At 49.8% G+C, this 18,707-nt stretch overlaps 1 protein-coding gene across 5 annotated transcripts in view; it reads left to right on the top strand.

Annotated features, from left to right (window-relative positions):
- The window catches only part of Vav2 (vav guanine nucleotide exchange factor 2), a 161,922-nt gene that overhangs the window by 77,992 nt on the left and 65,223 nt on the right, over positions 1-18,707 (top strand). For all 5 annotated transcript variants that reach the window (XM_021651925.2, XM_060389752.1, XM_021651924.2 and 2 more), the window contains exon 3: positions 8,695-8,753. In XM_021651925.2, coding sequence (XP_021507600.2) covers positions 8,695-8,753 — 59 coding nt within the window. The remainder of the gene's footprint in view (positions 1-8,694; positions 8,754-18,707) is intronic.

Raw genomic sequence — 18,707 nt, 5'->3', positions numbered from 1 at the left:
AAAGCTGTTTTTGTCATTGCAGTCTCCTAGGCTCATGTCCCCGTCCACGTTAGGGCAGATCCCTCTTGTATAGGGAGGCAGTTGTCCTGGCTGACTGATTGCAGATGTGAAATAGTGAGAACTGTGGCCACTCCACCTCAGCTTGCCCACCTCCCAGCAAAGAGGTGGGGAAGTTATACTGTGTACCCCAAGCAAGTATAGCCATGCAGACACAAAAGGTTGGGGTGCAGGAGCTCTCAACACAGGGAGGAAGCCAGGGGTTGCTGAACTAGGCCCTGCCCCTGCCACTTCTTGCCAGGAATTAGCTGGATATGAAGGTCGGAGCCATGTTTGACCAGCTCTCCATCCAAATCCCACAGTTGTGGTTAGTCTCTGTCACAGCTGACATTCCTTGGGTCTTTTGCCCAACTACCTCTGTGAGTGGCTCATTTCTGCCTTCCGTCTTTCTGTGCCATGGACAAGATGTGATCAAGAGGACCTTCCAGGCTGGATCTGTAGCTCTCTGTTCCTAATTAGGAGTGGGACAGACTTAGAAGGGGAGCATGCTGCCTCTAACACTGTAGCCAGCTGAGTCCGTCCAGGTTAGGGCTGTTCTCCACTTCCCAGGAGATGTCTGTATCTACCCTCAGGCTCCTGCATGGTTAGGATGTGGACTTTGAGCCATAGCCAGGCTCAGGCAGGCCTTCACAGCCACGAGGTCTTGGTGAAGACATATTGTCTCTGCTCTTCTCAGTGCAAAATAGAGCAGCCATCCTCTGTATGTGTGTGTGTATGTGTAGACAGAAGAATGCAGTGTGGAAATCTTCAAGTCTGGGTTAGCCACCTTGGGCTTGCAGGCCGAAGAAGCCCTCAAAATTTCATCTTCTTATCTTCTTCCTTCATTAGGAGGGCTTGGCAGAGGGATCTATGAGCCCCCTTCTCTCTTCTTTCCACCCACCCATCCATCCATCCATCCATCCACTCTCCCAACCATTCTTTATTCATTTATGAATCCATTCTTGAATTTAAGCATCTATGAATCCATCCATCCATCCATCCATCCATCCATCCATCCACCCAGCTCCTCTAAGGATGGCCAGGTATTGCTTTAATATACTCTACTCTAAAGTTGCTGTGCCTCACTTTTCTTGAGTTAGTGCCATTTTTCATTCTGCCACTCGGCTGCTGTGGGGTCCATGGGCTGCCTTATCCTTTCTTCCCCAACCTGCTGAATCCCTTGAAGAAACATACCAGTGTTTCTTCATGACAACTCAGGCAAAATACTTGCTGTGGATGAGAAATGGCTGCGTCTGTTTGCTTTTGTTTTTCCAGCCTCATCCTGGTGGAAGCTTGAGTGCAAAGCTCTGATTATACACGTTTCATAATTAATCACTTCTCGCTGGCCGATTGTCATTCCAAAGACAGCACCGCCAAGTTTTTTCCTGACCTTGCTTTTGATGTTTAGAAAAAGGGGAAAACAGGATGGGTATGTGGGCTGGGCTTGGAAAGCAATTTATGGTGATTTGCCCCTGAATATGCAGCAGTGTGGGCTGCAGATTTCCACAGCAGATAGGTGAGTTTCCGGGGCAACATATTCAAATGAGTTTCATAATCATGCCATTTGGCTCTTCCCATGTGTGCGTTCAGATGAGTGGTGGTGGCTGATAAGGAAAGTGTGCTGCTTGGGCCAGGTCTGAGCAGTTCCTGCTTATTGATCCTTAATGACAGCAGAGTTGGGTACAGGACACTCTTGATCACACAGTCTCTTCCCAGCCCTAGTACACTGTCTTCAGCCTGGGCTCTGAGGAGCCAGTCTCCTGGCAGGATCAGCTTCTGTGTCCTTCTGAGGACGGCTGCTTTGCTGGGGCAGTGCAGTGCTGTTGTTCTAATTGCTTCTGCCTGATTGTATGGATGGTGCTCAATGAGGTCCAGATGAAGGAGTTGATAGCTGAGAGTCACAGTTAGGGTTACAGTGAGAGATCAAGGTGCTGTGTGTATATAGCCCTGGTGACATATAGTTCTTCTGTGACAGTTCTGGACTGTGGCAGTATCCATAGGAGATGGCTGGACATTACAGAGGATTTTGGGTGAGCAAAACATGGCAGAGGGGATGGGACTGCTTCACACAGATCTGCAGGGATCCAGGCCAATGGTGAATAGTGGCCCTACCACTTTTAACATAAGGCTTTTGAGGTCACGGTGGGTTCAGGGAGGTGTCACAAAGGTAATTTGCAGGTGAATCTCTTAATGCCTACTTCTGTCTACTAGGTAGATCTCAGTAACTACAAGCAAGGCTGGAGGGTCTTCAGCTGTGACCAGGAGAGGTTTGGCTACCAGCAGCTAGTTCTTGGCTTGTGAGGTACAGCGAGTAGACACATGCTAGGACCGCAGAGTTCAGTCTAGTAGACTGAACTGCATGGACTGCACAGTTCAGGCCAGTAGACACACATGCTAGGACCACACAGACTGACCTGAGGCAGTGTCCTTTTCTCTCTAGTTCTCGTTATCTATCTAAACATTATCTACCTATGCTAAGCCTACTTCTAAGCATGTAATAAGTGGTTGTTCTCAGAATTGTGAAGGGGAACTGGGTCATATTTAGCAGATGTGATGCTTAGTGTTAATTGTCAAGTTGGTAGAATCTGAAATCACCAAGGAAACAAGCCTCCAGGCATACTTGAGGGATTATTAGCCATTGGGCATGCATATGAGGCATTGTCTTGATTAGGTTAACGGATGTGGTATTTTTACTATGGGCTCAAATGGCATCTGGGCAGAGATCCTGGAATGTGTAATGGGTAAAGTGAACTAAACAGCAGCATTCATGCTCTCTGCTTTCTGATTTTGATGTGACCAGCTGCTTCAAGCCTCTGCTGCCTTGACTTCTGCAATATGATGGACTGTGAGCCAAAATATTCCCTTTCTCCCCTAAATTGCTTTTGTTAGGGCATTTTATTACAGCAACAGAAGAAAAACTAAGAGAGTGAAACTTCTTTTGCTAATCTCTTACACCTACATCATCCAATTACTCATCTGTCCATCTATCCATCTACCCACTACCTGCTCATCCATCCAATAACCTATTACCCAGTAGTCACTCATCCACCCATTCATCCATCTATGTGCTTATCTAATCATCCATCCATCCACCCACTCACCTACCCCATGCATCCATCAGTCCATCTCTCTATTCACTTACCCATATATCTCTCTACCTGTCATCCATCCATCCATCCATCCATCCATCCATTATCCACTCAGCCATTCACCATCCATCTTTCTATCCACCACCTGCTTATCCATCCACTATCCATGCATCCCTATCCACTACCCAATATCTATCCATTCATCTACCCATCCACCCAATTATCCAGTTACCCATCCATCTATCCATCCACCTCATGCACTCATAAGTTCATCTCTGTATCCAATCTATTCTTCCATCAATTACCTGATCATCTACTCAAAATCTCATCCATCATCCATGCATCTACTGACTACCCACTTATCCACCTACTCATCCATCCATTGGGCAAATGGGTATCTGCACAATCATCTATTCACCTACCCACTCATCCATCATCAATCCATCCATCCATCCATCCATCCATCCATCCATCCATCCATCCAACTTCCCATCCATCTTTCATCTATTAGCTACTTATTCATACAAACATTCACCTATCCACCCATCTGCCCATATATCCACCCACTCACCTACCTTTCCATCCATCCAATCTACACATCTGTGCATCTAGCCACCCACCTACCTACCTATGTACCCATCTATCCATCAACCCACGTACCCACCTCGCTCATCCACCCATCCATGTGTCCACTCACTTACATTAACGTCCAACTTTTACATGCTAGCCACCTGGAACCTTAAGGGGCATGGCTTCACATACTAGCTCATTTCAAATTAGTCTGATTTCTTTTTAGAATATTTCTTGTTTCTCAAGAGTGATCCCTGGACCCCTGGGTTTACACTATTGTACTCTGGAATGGTGGTAGCCATGGCATAATGAGATTGAGTGGTGTCCTGCTTTGTGGCTTGGATATGTGTCTTGGGTTTGAATAGTGTGTTTAGGGAGGTTTGTGGAGGGCGTACATCTATAAGGTATAAGATGTGGGGTGTGGGTGGAAGCTGGCAGGTTCAATCAAGGACAGATAGGACTCTCTTCTCCTTATTGACTGCTGACATGTTGTGTGGTGTCAGCTCTTTCAACGAGCATGTATTTTGCTTTATTTTTTTTTTTAATGTGTATAAGTGTTTTGCCTTCATGCATATCTGTGACTCATGTTTATACAGCACCCATGGACGTGACAAGAGCATGTCAGATCCGCTGGGACTAGAGTTACAGACATGTGGGTGCTGGGAACCAAGCCTGTGTCATCTGGAAAAGCAGCAATGCTCTTAATGGCTGAGTTATCTCCTCAGCCCTGACTTGTATATGTGGTCCAGCTGCTCTACATTTTGGAAGCTGTCATTTTCACACACAGTGTGTTTCCAAGCACGTTCTGCCCCAGTGGTCCCCCTTAAAGCATCATTTCCCGAGGGGACCAGAATCCCTGGCTGGGAATGCACTCTGTTCTGTTTCCTGGTGTCCTCAGGTCATAAAATTAGAAACTGCCAGATTTCTAGCACTTGGGAACTGCTGCAGGGGACACTTCTGGGCCTAGATTACTGTACAAACAAGGGAGCTCAATCATCTTTAGAGAAAAGCCCTAAGTTTTAAAGCCCCTTTGGAACCAGGGTCAAGGTCAGGCTCCCCCACTGACTGTCCTGTTTCACCCTCTCTGCCTCTTTCTAGCTGTCCAAGCAACTGCATAAAATGTCTCATACTAACCCTTTTTTGGGGTATGTTGATCTTTTTGGGAAGGTACTGGGATGTGACGTCTACCTTCCAAAAATGTTCTCAGGACACATCCTCAGATTTGCAGCCAGTGTTCAGACCCCAATAGCACCCAGGCTCCTTCCTCTTAGGCATTTGCTATGAGTTCTGTGCAGAGAAAAACGGGGCTCTGGTTTCAGGGCCAGGGCCCTGTAGTAGTCACCAGGGTGAGTATACCCCATTTCTGCGGCATCTGTTTCATCAGACCGAGTTGCTGTAGCAAAAGCCATCTGCATCTGCTGGGACCAGAATGCCCAGACTAGTGATAGGACACAAGTGCCTGGTGCCTATGCCTGAAGTAGGGACATTTTTGTCATTTCTGGGCAGATGGGTAGTTTTGTCCCCAGGGAACGCATTTGCCTGCTGCCTGTCACTTTGGCCTGGGCAAGATTATAAGCCTAAAACTTGAAGTCTGGTTTGCTGGTGCTTAGGTTGCTCAGGCCTCACAGGACAAATGTCATTTGTCGCTTTGCAGTTGGGAAAAAGCAGGCTTGTTGATGCCTGGAGATAGTTCTTCCATTGACCTAGATCTGCCTCTAGACTCCCTCTCCTTTCCTCAGGTTCTTCCTGGTCATTGTGCTTTGCTGTCCAGCTGGAAGGTACTGATTTCCTGTATGTGTTCTTTTGGGTGCTCTGTCTCTGCAAGGCGCCCAGAGATGGACAGTCTGGGTGTGTGCTCTGGGCATTTCTCTGGCTTTGACCAAGTTTGTCATGTGACCAGTGTCAGCTGTTCTCTAAGGAAGGGTGCACATCTCAGCTACATAGGACCGTGGCAACAAATGTAGATTCCTGGACCCCAGACACTGGGGGACAAGGTGGGATGGGGTCTGCTTTCCATCATGTGTGTGGGCTGGTAAGCTGCTGGGCATTTGGACCTGTGGGTGAGGTGGAGCCAAGATTTGCATCCTTGACTCAGACCTCTAGGTTGCTCACTCCATTCAGTGCCCACTGTCTGTGTTTGCATGTGAGACCCAGGTGGATATCACGGAACGCTCGATGAGCCCATCGTCTGGGAGCGGGTGATGCGGTTGCTGCTGCAGAAGGGCAGTTCTCACGGGCTTTGGCCTCTCCCTCCTGGTCCTGTACTACCCCAGCACACAAAACAGGCTTGAGTTTGGAGGTGGGTGAGTGAGAGCACTGAGAGTGGAGTTGGTTGTCTGAGCAGAGAGGGAAGAAGTGGGGGGGTGTCTCCACTTATTATCAGGGACGCAGCTGGGAGGCGGAAATGAAAGTTGGGAAAATGTCATCATTTGACATTTTCCTGCTCAGAAGTCCCCAGGGGGCCCTGGCAGGGAGGCTTTTGATGGTCAGCTGAGAGTGTTAGCCCTGGGGACACCTGGCTGTCTAGTCGGAGAGCTGGAGGCTGCCATCAGAAGCACTGTGGGGGTTGGGGTCGTTGAATTGCTTTTCTTCTTCAAGAGCCGGTTCTGTGCTTGCCCTTCATCAGGCTTCACCTGAAGCCTCCAGCCCTGACCTAAGCCATGGCTCACTCAGGATCCTGTGTATGTCTCTGAGGGCCCTGCTTGGGATCACTGGAGTCATCTCTCTCCTCCGTTCACAGGTGCCACTTGGAAGGCACATAGCACATTAGGATGGAGGGAAGGGCATCCCAGAATAGTTGGTCACGTTTAAGCCATTAAAGGAGCTGCCTGCCCTGCCTGCGGCTGTGGCTCTGGAGCTGAGTTCTCTACAAACTGCTAGGCTTTCCTTTTGCAGCAAGTTATGTGTACCCAGGCTTAGGCCAGGTGTAGAGTTAATAACTGTTCCCTGGGACTATAGACAGATCATGGATGTGGAACACCTATATCTATCTACCTGTTGGGAGTCTTGGTCTCCACCTGTGGGAATGAGGCCTTGGCAGGTTGTGGCTTCTGGGCTGTGACAGCTTATGGCTGATGCTAATGTTCAGTGTCTGTGTTGGCTCATGGAAAATGTTTATCAATTGATGAGCAATGCCTGCCTCAGGAAGCATAGGAGAAGGACAGCTAGTGTGCTATAGATTGGCCAAACCCTTCAAGGCTTGCATTTCCAGCACTCTGTTGAGTACCTAAAAGGACACAGTATTACCTTAATTTTTATTCCCCCTAAATATTTAGAGCCCTTAAAGCCAAAAATAATAACAAAAGCCGTTTTGCTTGTTATTTGTGAAAGGCCCCTTGTAGAGCAGGCTGGTGGGAGCCACCACTGGGGCCAGCTGCGTATCAGCCCTTTGAGACTTGTCTGAGCAAACACAGAGGACTCCAGTTATTCCCCATCATTACTTTCCTGAGTTTCAGCCCTTGAAATATAGACGCTGACAGGAGGCCCAGACACACACACAGCTGTGGACTGAGCCCACCGCCCACTGAGCATTAGAAAAAGCCTTTGCTGTGGTGTTTTCCTTTGAAAATTGCTACTGAGTACAGAACAGCCTAAAGGAACCCCAGGGAGTGTGTTCCTGTTGGGGGCTTCATATAAATGAGGGCGTTTCTCTTTTCCTGCTTAGCAGCATGCACAGCGAGACAGACGGTGAGGCCTGGAATCCAATGGGACAGTGCATGTGACACCCTCTGAGCCCAGTTTCCCAGAACAGCCAGTGCCTGGCTTGCTCTGGTGTCTGTAGAATGAGCAGTGGCTTACAAGATGATTTTCCTGTATCTCTTCCTCACCCCATGAGCACACAAAGCACACATGAGAGCTTGCAGCACACATGAAGGCAATATGTATAAGCAATATGTATGAGCAATATACATACATGGTTCTGTTTATGTACACCCACAGGACACACTCAACAAATGAACTTGCTAACATATGTGTAGCAGTCTCAAGGTGTTGGCTTGTGCCTGGTGCCCGCCATGAGGCCACTGCTCATTCTGTTGACTAACTGTACTTAACATCCTTCTGTCTCTTGTATGTCATCCTCTGTGTTCTTGGGTCAGCCATTCCCTTCTCCCCTCCCTTAGTTTCTTCATGTTGACCTGTGGAGGACCCCCATCCCGCCGCCTGCTTTCTGTGAGTCGTTACGAAGCTCTGTGGAAAAACTGTTAGAGGCATTTGAGGTTGGGAGAGGGGCCCCCACCCGTGTGGAAGCTTCTGGTCAATTAGGGCTAGACCAGGTTGCTGGGGCTGAGGAATGCCTACTCCTGCTTGCCCTGGATTTCCAAGCTTGTGTTTGGAGGAGTCTGTGAGCCTGGGGGAGACATTACAAAGATCCATGTGGTTCTAAACCTGGGTCTCCTTAGCCTTTGGCATCCTGGGAGCCAGTGCATGTTGAGATGTCGGGCATGGAGCAGGGTACTACATGGAGCAGCAAGCATTACAGGTAGATGCTTGTGCCCTTGTGATGCTGCAGTGTGGACCCCTCTGGACCTCCATTTTTCTGTCTCTGAGATGGGTTAGTACTTACTGTGGACACAGGCTGCTGTTAGTCATTTAGACCCTTCTAGAACAGCAGCACTGGATGAACTTTTTGGAGGCGTGACCTCAGCTAAGACAGACCCACAGCAGCCCCAATGAAGCATTTCTTCCCCCTGCTAAAGAAAACAGTTTGGGGTGGCTCCTTGCCAGGCCGGGGGTCAGTGGGGAAGCACAGGCATGTGAATGGAAATCCGTTCCTCCCCGAGGCCCCCTGCCACGAGCTCAGCAGCCCATAGCAAATGTTAAAGTGGCCAAATAACAGATTTCACGCAGTAAACACTGCACAGGTGCGGAGCCTGGAGAGCTCTGTGCCGTTCTTACAAGGTGTGCTTAGTTAACAGTGTCCATGTTTGCTGAACAATCGGTGCAGTTTGTGGTGACTTCCTGATGGTCTGATGTTACAGAACTCTCTTGTCTCCCCCAGGTCATCTCTGCGGTATCCAGACTGTCCCTGCACAGCATCGCACAGAACAAAGGGATCAGGTGAGCTCCGCAGCGACACTGGGAGGGCAGGCCTTTTAATCTCAATGTCCCCAACAGGTGCTGGGGTCGTATAGACACCCCCCTGCTTGTGGGTCTGAACCAGAAGCTTTCACAGGATACTCTGAGTATTGGCAGCCGCCAAGGTTGTATGGAAGAAGGTTCACTCGGGAAATCTTGCAAGCATGTTATTGATGGCTACAAAATCTCTTTCGATTTAGGTAATAAGTTCAGCAAATTAATCCTAGCACAGATCATTGCCTACCTGAATGCACCTCCCCAGCTCTGGACCAGGATCCTTGTTTGAACACTGGAGCCGGTATGAGTTCACAGGGCTGGGGCTGGAGTGTAGTGCAGGGCTCCAGTGGGGCTTCCAGAGAGCCCAGCTCCAGTCATTGCCTCAATCCAAGGTTCTTTATGGACAGCATGGTGCTGCCACTGATGCTTCTGTGGAATGCAGGGGGGAGGGGCGGGTGGCCCAGGGGAGACCTAGTCAGTGAAGATTTTGACCTCTGATGCACAGGCCAAGGAGGTAGGTTTTAGGTCATCTGCGGAGACACGTAAGAGCTGTTCTTTTCTGCCGTGTCTGAGGGCTTCCTAAGGATAAAGGCCAGTGGCAAGGGTGACAGAAAGGGCCCCTCCAACAGCTGAGCATGTGGGCCGCACCTGGGTACAAGTGACACCTGAGGATGCTATCCACTGAGTGTTGACTTGGTATGCTCTGCTTTGTCTGCAGGGCCACATGCTGAGTGTAGTCGGAGCACAGCATCCCTTGGTGGTAGCTCCTGGCTCTCTCACAGAGAGAGAGAGGTCAGGTGCCATGTCTGTATATCCATGACTCATTTGCTGCATGAGCGCTTCAGGGACTTCAGAGTTCCCATGAATCAAAGCCTTTTCTTTTTGTTGGCCAGAAGACAGGCTGTTTTAAAATATTTTCAAACAAAGCATGAAACAGAAAAGGATGCTTGCAATGCTTTTAGGGTTATAATGACCAATAGCTAAGAGCTGATGTGATGGTATATATTCTACCTGATGCTGAGTGTGTTTAAGAGTGAATGCCAGCCTAGGATTCATCGAGGCTAGCCTGGGCTATATCAAGGCTGTGTGACCTCTGTCACAAACAAACTTTAAGCAAAAACTAAACAAAGAGTTGTAGTAAGTTGTGTCCCCTCAGCACACTGGGCTTCACACAGCAGTTCCCGCCTGCCGAGCTCCCACCCCCGCCCTGCTGTAAGTTACCATTGTAAAGTCCTTACGAGGCTCCACCTACAGTGCCATTTCAGGACACAGGGATACATGGTTTGGGGCTTTTTGCTTTGGGAACTGATCAGTTGTGAGTTCTTTGCCATGCTGGCCTGTTCCCGCGACAGTCCTCATCACAGCTGTGCATCCCACCTGGCTCGACACACTCTGCATTGTGCATTCACAGACCAAAGTGACGTTCTCTTCCAGACTCCAGCCATCATGCTTGCCCTGCACAGAATCCTAAGTGTGTCCCATTTCCCCTTTTCATTACAGTATCCCCAGACTGGAGGGAGAGCAGCTGCTGTGGCCTGCCGTCAGTGTGGTTTGCTGACAGTCTGGGGGCCGAGGCTGCCTGGGTGTGATCCACCTGCCGTTCCCTACCCTGGAGGGCTGAGCTGTCCCATGGACAGTGTTGGATGGCTTTTTCCTGGGGCTTTGCACTGGGCCTTGGCACCCTGGTGGTGGCTAACAAAGAAGTTAAGATTGTCCATCCTGGCTGTGTCCTTCATGGTTAGCCTAGAAGCATCTCTTTACCTTCACGATTGACCAGAGGCCTCACAGGACACAGAAGAGTTTGAGTTCATAGCCACAGTCTGTAACACTGAAGGAACCAAGTTAGCAGATGAGGGAAGAAGGCATATGGGAAGTTGGCCAGAGCCTAGAAGACAGTGACTGGTGGCTCGTCCCCTAGCAGAGGCCCACACGTGGTGTTCCATTTGCCAGCTGTTCACTTGGACAGTAGGCCAGAGCACTGCCAGTAGGGAACCCTCCATGCTGATGGGTATGTGGTGGCAGTCAGTCATGGGGCACCTCAGTCACTTAGTCTTGGTCCTCTGAACTGATGTGTGACCCACAGAGCCTCACCCTAATCCCAGGCCTGGAGGGCTGCCCAGGGTCTGCCAGGGGACTTTCCCAGACAAAGGTTGACAGGTGAGAAGTCACCTTGCAGGAGCCAAGCCTTGTTTTGGAGCATAACTTTGTGCTACTAAGTATACTGAAGTCACCCTTTTATGAACAGAGCATGAAGAGGTGCTGGGGACAGGTGATCAATAATGAGGGAGGAGGGCCTGCAAGGTGACTCAGTGGGTAAAAGCACTTGCCACGAAGCTCGAGGACCTGAGTTCAATTCCAGGACCCTCATAATGGAAGGAGAGAAGGTGGCCTTTGACTTCCATGTGTGTACCATGATACACCCATCCCTCCCCCTAAATAAATGATTTGTTTTTAATGGGGCAGGAGCCTCCTCAATGATGGAGGGTGGTGCTTTGAGCAACCCTAGCCCTCCCTCTCAACTTCTCATCCTCACAGCTAGATGCTGTTCCGCCTTCTCAATGCTTCTTGCCTCTCCTTCTTGCTCTGACTAGTGCTGGGTCATTCTAGAGAAAATGGTGTCTGTCATTTTCTGTGCCCTGCCCCTGTATAAACCCAGGTGACCAGGACGTTGCGGAGCATGCTGAGTCTGACTGCTCTCTCCTTCCACATGGTTGAGATTGTCATGGAGACCTGGATTTTCTGAGGGCCCCACCAGCACCTCCCAAGATAACTGCCCATCTCTTCATCTGAAAGAGCTTCCTGGTGTTAGTAATTAGCAGAAGGGTTTGTTTAGCCAAACACTTTCCTGTTTGAAATCCCACACACTGAGTCCTCTACCTCAGGACTCTCTCTGGATTCCTAATGGCTGGATTCCTAATGGCTGGACGGGAGCCTAGCATGCTGTTTAAAAAAAGAATCCTTTTCACAACCCTTGCACTTTGTATAATGAGCTGATTTTCTGTAAAAGCTTCAATTGTACATCTCATAGGCAATGGATTAGAGACTTAATCTGACACTAACACTATTTTGTAGGGGTATCAGACACAGAGGTAGAGGAGGAAGAAGGGCGAAGCATCCCAGGAGTGTCGAGTGGAAGAGTCTTTGTCCAAACCAGAACCCACCTGAAGCTTGGGGGATGTTCTAATCTGAGGTCAGAATGGCTAGGAGGAAGGACCTGTTAAAGGGCAAAACTGTCTGTAGGTCAAGGCCAAGGCTGGGGAAGGATGCTTCCTCGAGCTAGGTGATGTTAGGTGAGGATGTGCTTACTGCTAGTGTCATCACCCTTGGGATTGCTTTGAGCCTGTATGGTGTGAAGGCCCTGGTACACAGTGACACCCACAGGCTGAATGGTGCCCTCAACTCAAGATCCAATATCCTCCTAATCTCTGGGCACACACTTTGTAGATATGGCAGGGAAATAGGTCGCTACAGGTGAGGCTTTTGCAGGTGTAATGAATGTTTGTGATAAGAGGGATCCAGGGAGGCAATGTTCAGACTCAAGAATGATGGTAGAGTTTGGGATGATGCAGGGTCTGGCCTGGGGCACAGGGATGCTCCTGGGAGATCTGTTTTGGATTGTGGCCTCCTGAGCCATAAGGTGGTAAACTCCTGTTTTTTTATGCCCTGCAATTTGGGGTGACTTGTTTCTGCAGCCAGGACTCACAGAAGGCCACCTCTGTGGCAGATCCTCAGGGCCTGTGGGATGAACTTGCTTTTCCCTTAGAAGACTGCTCCTTGGAGCAGAGCCAACCTCCAATCCTGGACCACTGTCCCAGGCCAGACCCACCACACTGCCTTCTCTTTAACTTAAGTGTTGAGATAAAATTCACACAACATAAAATGGTGCCCCCTCCCCCCCCCCCCCCCGATGCAGAGTCTTATGTGGCATAGGCTGGTCTTTAACTGACTATATAGTTGAAAATGACTTCTAACTCTTGATCTTCCTGCCTCTGCCTTCCCAGTGCTGGAATTACAGGCATGTGCTACCTCACCTGGGTAACATGATCCTCTTAAAGTGCAGTTTGGTAGCATTTTCTTCATTCACAACATTGTGCAACTATAGATAGACTTGTGCTAGTTTCAAAATGTTTTTAATTCCGCATAAGGCAGTTCATGTCTAGGAAGCAAGAATCCCCATCCCCTTGTCACCCTGGCCTGTTCTATGTTCTAAATATTTTGTATCTACAGTCACATACTGGGTGGCATTTGGACCCTGTTTTCATGGTTACTCGGGCAGGGGCAAGGTCAGAGTGTCCCTAGTCTTTTTTTTTTTTTTTTTAAGCTTTATTTTATGTGTATGGTTGTTTTACTGTATGTATGCATATGTGCATGTGTGTGCCTGTGGAGGGGTTACGGGTGGTTGTGAACCTCCATGTGGGTGCTGTGAGCCAAACCTAGGTTTTTCTTCAAGAACAGCACATGCATTTAACTGGTGAGTCACCTCTCCAGTTCCTCACTCTTAAAAATAAAAACAAAACCCAAAATACTTGTGTCTGTTTTTATGTGTGAGTGTCTGCTCTCTATATGTCCACCATATGTGTGCAGTCCCCATGGAGGACAGAAGAGGGTGTCACTTCTCTGGGAACTGGAGTTACAGAGGCTGTGAGCTACTCAGTGTGGGTGCTGGGAACCAAACCCAGGTCCTTTGCGAGAGCAACAAGGGCTCTTAACTGCTGAGCTTTCTCGCTAGCCTCCTTCCTCCTCCCCAATGTTCCCATCCAAACAGACCATAGTGTGCTGGGCTGTTTTGTCATTGGATAGGCCTGTTGGTTGTTTCTACTTTCTGTTAGAATAGGGCTGTCGTCAGTGGCACTGTCTGATGAGTAGGCCAGGCAGAGATCATGGCTGGGGTCAGGCTGTGGTTTGGGTGGGAGAAACAGAATGTTCCTGGTATTGGGGGCTGTAACAGCAGTTCTTCAATATGAAGCAGATTCTCTGCATATCAGACAGACACACCCAAATCTAAATCTAAGAACAACAGAACATTTGGAATGAAAACGAATGCCTGGTGAGTCATTGGCTGCTTTTGAGAGTCAGATCTTTCATCTTTTGGGGTGCGGTGGGTGCTCCTGACACCTGTGGCTCCCAGGCCACGGGCCCTCTGAGATGTGGTTTCCACAGGGAGAGCCAGTCCCCTCAAAAGGTCCAGTCATAGGTAAAAGGCCCTGTGAATGTCAGCCAGCCTCTTGCTGATGTTTCCTCCCGTTCCTGCCCCAACAAGGCTGCCTTTATGCCTCCAATGGCAGGAGGTCACCCATTAGGGTCTACTTCCTCATTGGGCACCTCAGAGGATAGGAAGTACGTCCCCAGGTGATGATGGCAGTGCTTGTTTGGGGACTTTTGAACCATCTTGTTAGAAATAAAAATGAATCATGTCAGTGTCACACAGAGGAACACAGACAAAGAGCAAGTATCTTGGCAAGGAAACTCTTTTTTCAAAGAGGGTTTGCCAGAACACAAACCGGGCTAGCAACACATCAAGGCCAATGGGGCTCTTTTATCCCTGGCATGGGTTGTGACTGTTTCTTATCCCATTGGAGGGTACTTGACCTCACAGTCTGATGCGATTGGCTAATCTACAAAGAGTGAGAAGAGAAGGTTCAGAAAATAGGAGTTCTTGCCAGGCTGATGAACTTTGATTTAAAAGCAAAACAAAAAAAAAAGCAAACTCAGGGTAACTGCCTTTGAATCAATTAGTCAAACAAACAAACAGCCCTTCTTTTTTAAAATCCAAAAGCTTCTAGATGCCCCTGGAGTAAAACCTCTCAGACAAAGGGTTTGGATGTGCTTTGGGGACCCTGCAGTATGTGTCCTCCAGAGCACTATGTGCTGGGTAGGGCCACCATCTATCAGTGTCTTAGCATGACGCCAAGTCCCTGTGCTGCTCTGACCCCAGTCTTTAACCCAGCCATTTCTCCTGAGCTGGTGCAGCTAGCTCCTACAGTCCTCTCTCTCTTGCAATGTCCCTGCTTTCTTGTTGGCGTCCAGCCAGTGGGTGACACCCCATTTCCCAGCTGGCTCTGCCTGACTAATTCCAGGTAATTGTACTATCTGAGAGAGATTTGGATGGGAAGTGGCAATTTCCATCACTCAGCTACTTGTTTTGCCAGCAAGATGGCTTTAATTGTTCCACCTGGTGACATCAAGCATCCTGACCACCTGGCCCTAGTGAACCTGCTGTCAGGGTTGAGCTGGACTTGTGTGGCCACCTTTGCTGAAGGAGAGCTTTTCCTCTTTGCAGGACCTCAGCGGAGGCAGCATAGTGGATTTCCCATGGATGATTAAGATGCTGATCCCCTTTCCCACAGAGGGAGACAGAAGAGCTACCTCTGATTGCTATGTGTCTAGTTTGGGGTACAGTTCACATGGAACCCCTGGTTGAGTCGGCAATGTGCTCCATCATTGATCAGTAACAATGGGGCAACAGCTTAAGGGGAAAGAGCAGGTGGGAGCTCCAGGCCTGTCTGGCCTGCTTGCTTCTCTTCCTGAGTTCTTTCATGTAGTGTCCTGGCCCTTGCTTGGTCTTCAGGGTCATATGCAGCAAACCATGGGCAGCAGAGGGGTGGGGTGGAGATTGAGCACACACACACACACACACACACACACACACACACACACACGCACACGCCTGTGCACAGATGCATGTGGGCTTCTCTGCCTCGAACTCTCAGGCAGGCTAGGACCTGCTTATCCTGGCATCTCTGACGGTACATCTGCATGTAGGGAAGGACATCTGGCTTCTAGAATATTCTGAGAGGGAAGGGGGATGGTTTCTCATGGTAAAAGCAACATTTGGGGAAAGAAACTTGGTGGTCCTGACTGGGCAGTGCTTGAATTAGGACAGAAGAGAGAGGAAAGGAAAGGAAAGGAAGAGCCCAGGGCGTCAAGTTTGCATGCTTTGGTTTTTTTTTTGGTTTTAGGACCCCGAAGTGTTTGTGGCAGCCAGGGCTGGTGACAGCTGACCCTGAGGAAGGTGCTTCAGTACAGTGAAAGGCACAGTGAAGGGTTTGAGCTGTGGTACAAGCAAGGGTGATGGCAGCATGTCCACGTGGGTGGTCCTTTGCCTTGATCTAGCCTTGATCTTGATGTCCCCAGACAGAGTCTGCCATACCTAAGGAGCTGCCACAGGCAGGCAGGACTCAGAATAAGGAGAAGGGATAACTTCAGATGGTGTCGCAGAGGCTGGCAGGCCAGGCCTGCCCTCAGCCTTGAGGGATTACTTTCTATCTACCAAAGCATATCACACCTGGCCACAAGGCAAGGCCATGCATTCAGTTTCTCTACTATGGGTGGGGACAGCTTTGCACCAGCCTCTTTGTGCTCTGGGCCAAGGATCCTAGTTAACCCATCCTCAGGAGAGGAGTAAGGTCCTAGGGTAGAGGGAAGACCATGAATGGTGGCTGCAGAGCAGTGTCCTCTGCTCCCCTGAAGTCATGGCCTCTTTCACTGGAGAATAGGATAGAGCCTCATCCATCCCCATGAAGGAGCCATTCCTATTATCCTGGACCCATGTCACCCTCCCCTGGATGCCAGATGGTTGGAGTTATACTTCTGCCCCTGCCAGCAGAGGCCTAAGCAGCCATCTTTAAGCGGGGTGGGGTAATCTCGGCATCCTGCATATTTGGGATTTCATAAAAAGTAGGCTGTCTCCCTGATCTGTAATTGACAGAGAAGCTGTGGATTGTACTGGTGCCTCCTTGCTGTCCCTGCTCTGCATCTCACTGGTGACTGGTCAAGGCTGGCATTTATAGGCCTGACCAAACTTCCCAGTCTCTGGTATTTATTCCACCTCTGCTGGTCACTTTAGTGATGGCTGGCTGGGCAGAGCTGCCCTTAGGAAGCTGGTCAGGGCAGCTGGCTTTCCCCTGGGGTTTTGTGCTCTTTTTATTAGTCTGTTTTCTAGGCTGTCACCAACTATCTCAACTGAGCCCAGGGACAGAAAGTGATTGATTAGTGATGCCTGCCATGCAATGAGGGGACATGCCTTGGTTTATCTTGATCACATCAGAACCCCAAGGGCAAGGTCCTTTGGCCTAGGCAGTCTGCCAAGGCCAAGGCCACTGGGCTGATCCTTCATTTCCCAGCAGCAGTTGGCAGGATGTTGGGGGATGGAGGAGAGCCTCCAGCTGCTGTGTCACTCCATTCCCCATGGCAGCTCAGAAAAAAGGGGTCTTGCATGAGGTCACATGGGGACTTGGTAGTATAGAACCCTAACAGTACCCCACCCCCAGCTCCCTAAGCTGGTCCTGTCCATATTGTCAGCTTCCCTGCAGTTGTGAAGGAAGCCAGCTGTTTGGACAGTTGTGGGGACTGTGGCAAATTTGAGACCCGTGGGTTCAGTCTTGTTCCTTCTGACTCTGGCAGGCACTGACACAAGCCAGACAAAGCTGTTCCACTCACTGTGGCGTGCCTACAACTCTGTGCCTTAGCTCACGTGATTTGGGTTGGGGAGGTTGTTCTAGATGCCAGAGCATGAGGAAGAAACAGGCCCCACAGGGCCAAGGGTCATGGCAGGAAGGAGTAGTGGTTGTGGAGACGTGGATGGGACACACTGTTTCTGAAAAGCCGGTGTGTGCTTCATGTTCAGAGCTAACCTATGGGGCTCCCAAGGACCTTGGGGCAGCCTGGGACTGTGAGAGACACCCCTGGGGCTTGAGGGAGTCTAGCTGAAGCCAAGAGGTTGGGCTCCATCGTCACGGACCCTAGGCAGACCTTGTTTTTTGTTTCTTCCTGTGGGTGGGACCCATTGTCTCTGGTCCCAGAACTGTCCACTCTGTGCCCAACACTGCCAAACTCAGAGCAGACTTTGCAGGCCTAGTCTAGGAGGCCTTGAGGGAGTGAGGCTACTGATCCTTCAACAGAGCTTTGATAGCTCAAACTTTGTCCTGGGTAAGGACCATGCCACAGTGGTGGTTGACTGCTGGGACCTGAGCTTGGAGGCTGGAAAAGTACAGTTGGCAGAGCTATGGGGCCTCCCTAAGGCCTGTACAGGAGGGCCTGGTTCCTGTGGGATGCATCCTAAGAGTTCATTCAGGCTAGATGCCAGTGGGGTTTTCCTGGCTGGGCACATGGTCTCTGAAAGAGGCTTTGTAGCATGGAGTTCTGTGCTGGTTGGTTTTAACTGGGCACTTGGTACAACCTAGAGTTAGCTGGGAAGAAAGCCTTCACTGAGGCTTTATCTAGATCAGATTGGCTTGTGAGAATGTCTGTGGGGATTGTCTGGATTGTTAGTGGGTAAAGGAAGACCCAGCTTTTCCCCAGGCCCTAAACCAGTTAAGAGCGAAGAAAGCCAGCTGCACGTACACAGCAAGCAAGCAGCATGGTTGCATTGTTTTTTCTCTGCTCTTGATGGTGGATATGGTGTGACTGGCTGCTTGCGTGCCCTCCTGGACTTCCTCTCAGTATTGGACTGTGAACTGAAATTGTACGGAATTGGGAGTCTGATCAATCCTTCCTCAAAGAGCAGATGTAAAGACAGAGTGGCTACGGGACTGAGCCTACCTGAGGGGGGTGCCCATGCTTCCATCCCTGGCCTCTTCCTACCAAACCTCTGCCTGCTGGAGGCTTCCTTTCAGAAGAGCTGGAGGCTCCGAATTCAGTGTACTAGATGCTGGAAGCAACATTCCCTGGTTATCAGTAGAGGCTCCTCCCCACGCTTCCCCAGACAGGGCAGGGCAGAGCACAGCAGAGGCCTGACTGTTTCTGTGCTGCCTCTGACATCAGGATGTCTTCCTCTGCCTGTGGGGCCCTAGATACTGGCCATGAGGGCTCCAGTGGGGGTTGGGGGTCAGCCAGAGTCTTACCCTGTTGGCTCTGGCCCCAGGAAGCTTTGAGTCAGCTGCACCCCACTTCCCTTATATCCTCCCTACCCCCACACATGTTGGTCTTTGGCAGTGACTG

Source organism: Meriones unguiculatus, chromosome 8 (assembly GCF_030254825.1).
Source record: "Meriones unguiculatus strain TT.TT164.6M chromosome 8, Bangor_MerUng_6.1, whole genome shotgun sequence".
NCBI classification, from domain to species: Eukaryota; Metazoa; Chordata; class Mammalia; order Rodentia; family Muridae; genus Meriones; species Meriones unguiculatus.
The sequence above is the reverse complement of the archived record's forward strand: the minus strand, read 5'-3'. Positions and strand labels throughout refer to the sequence as shown.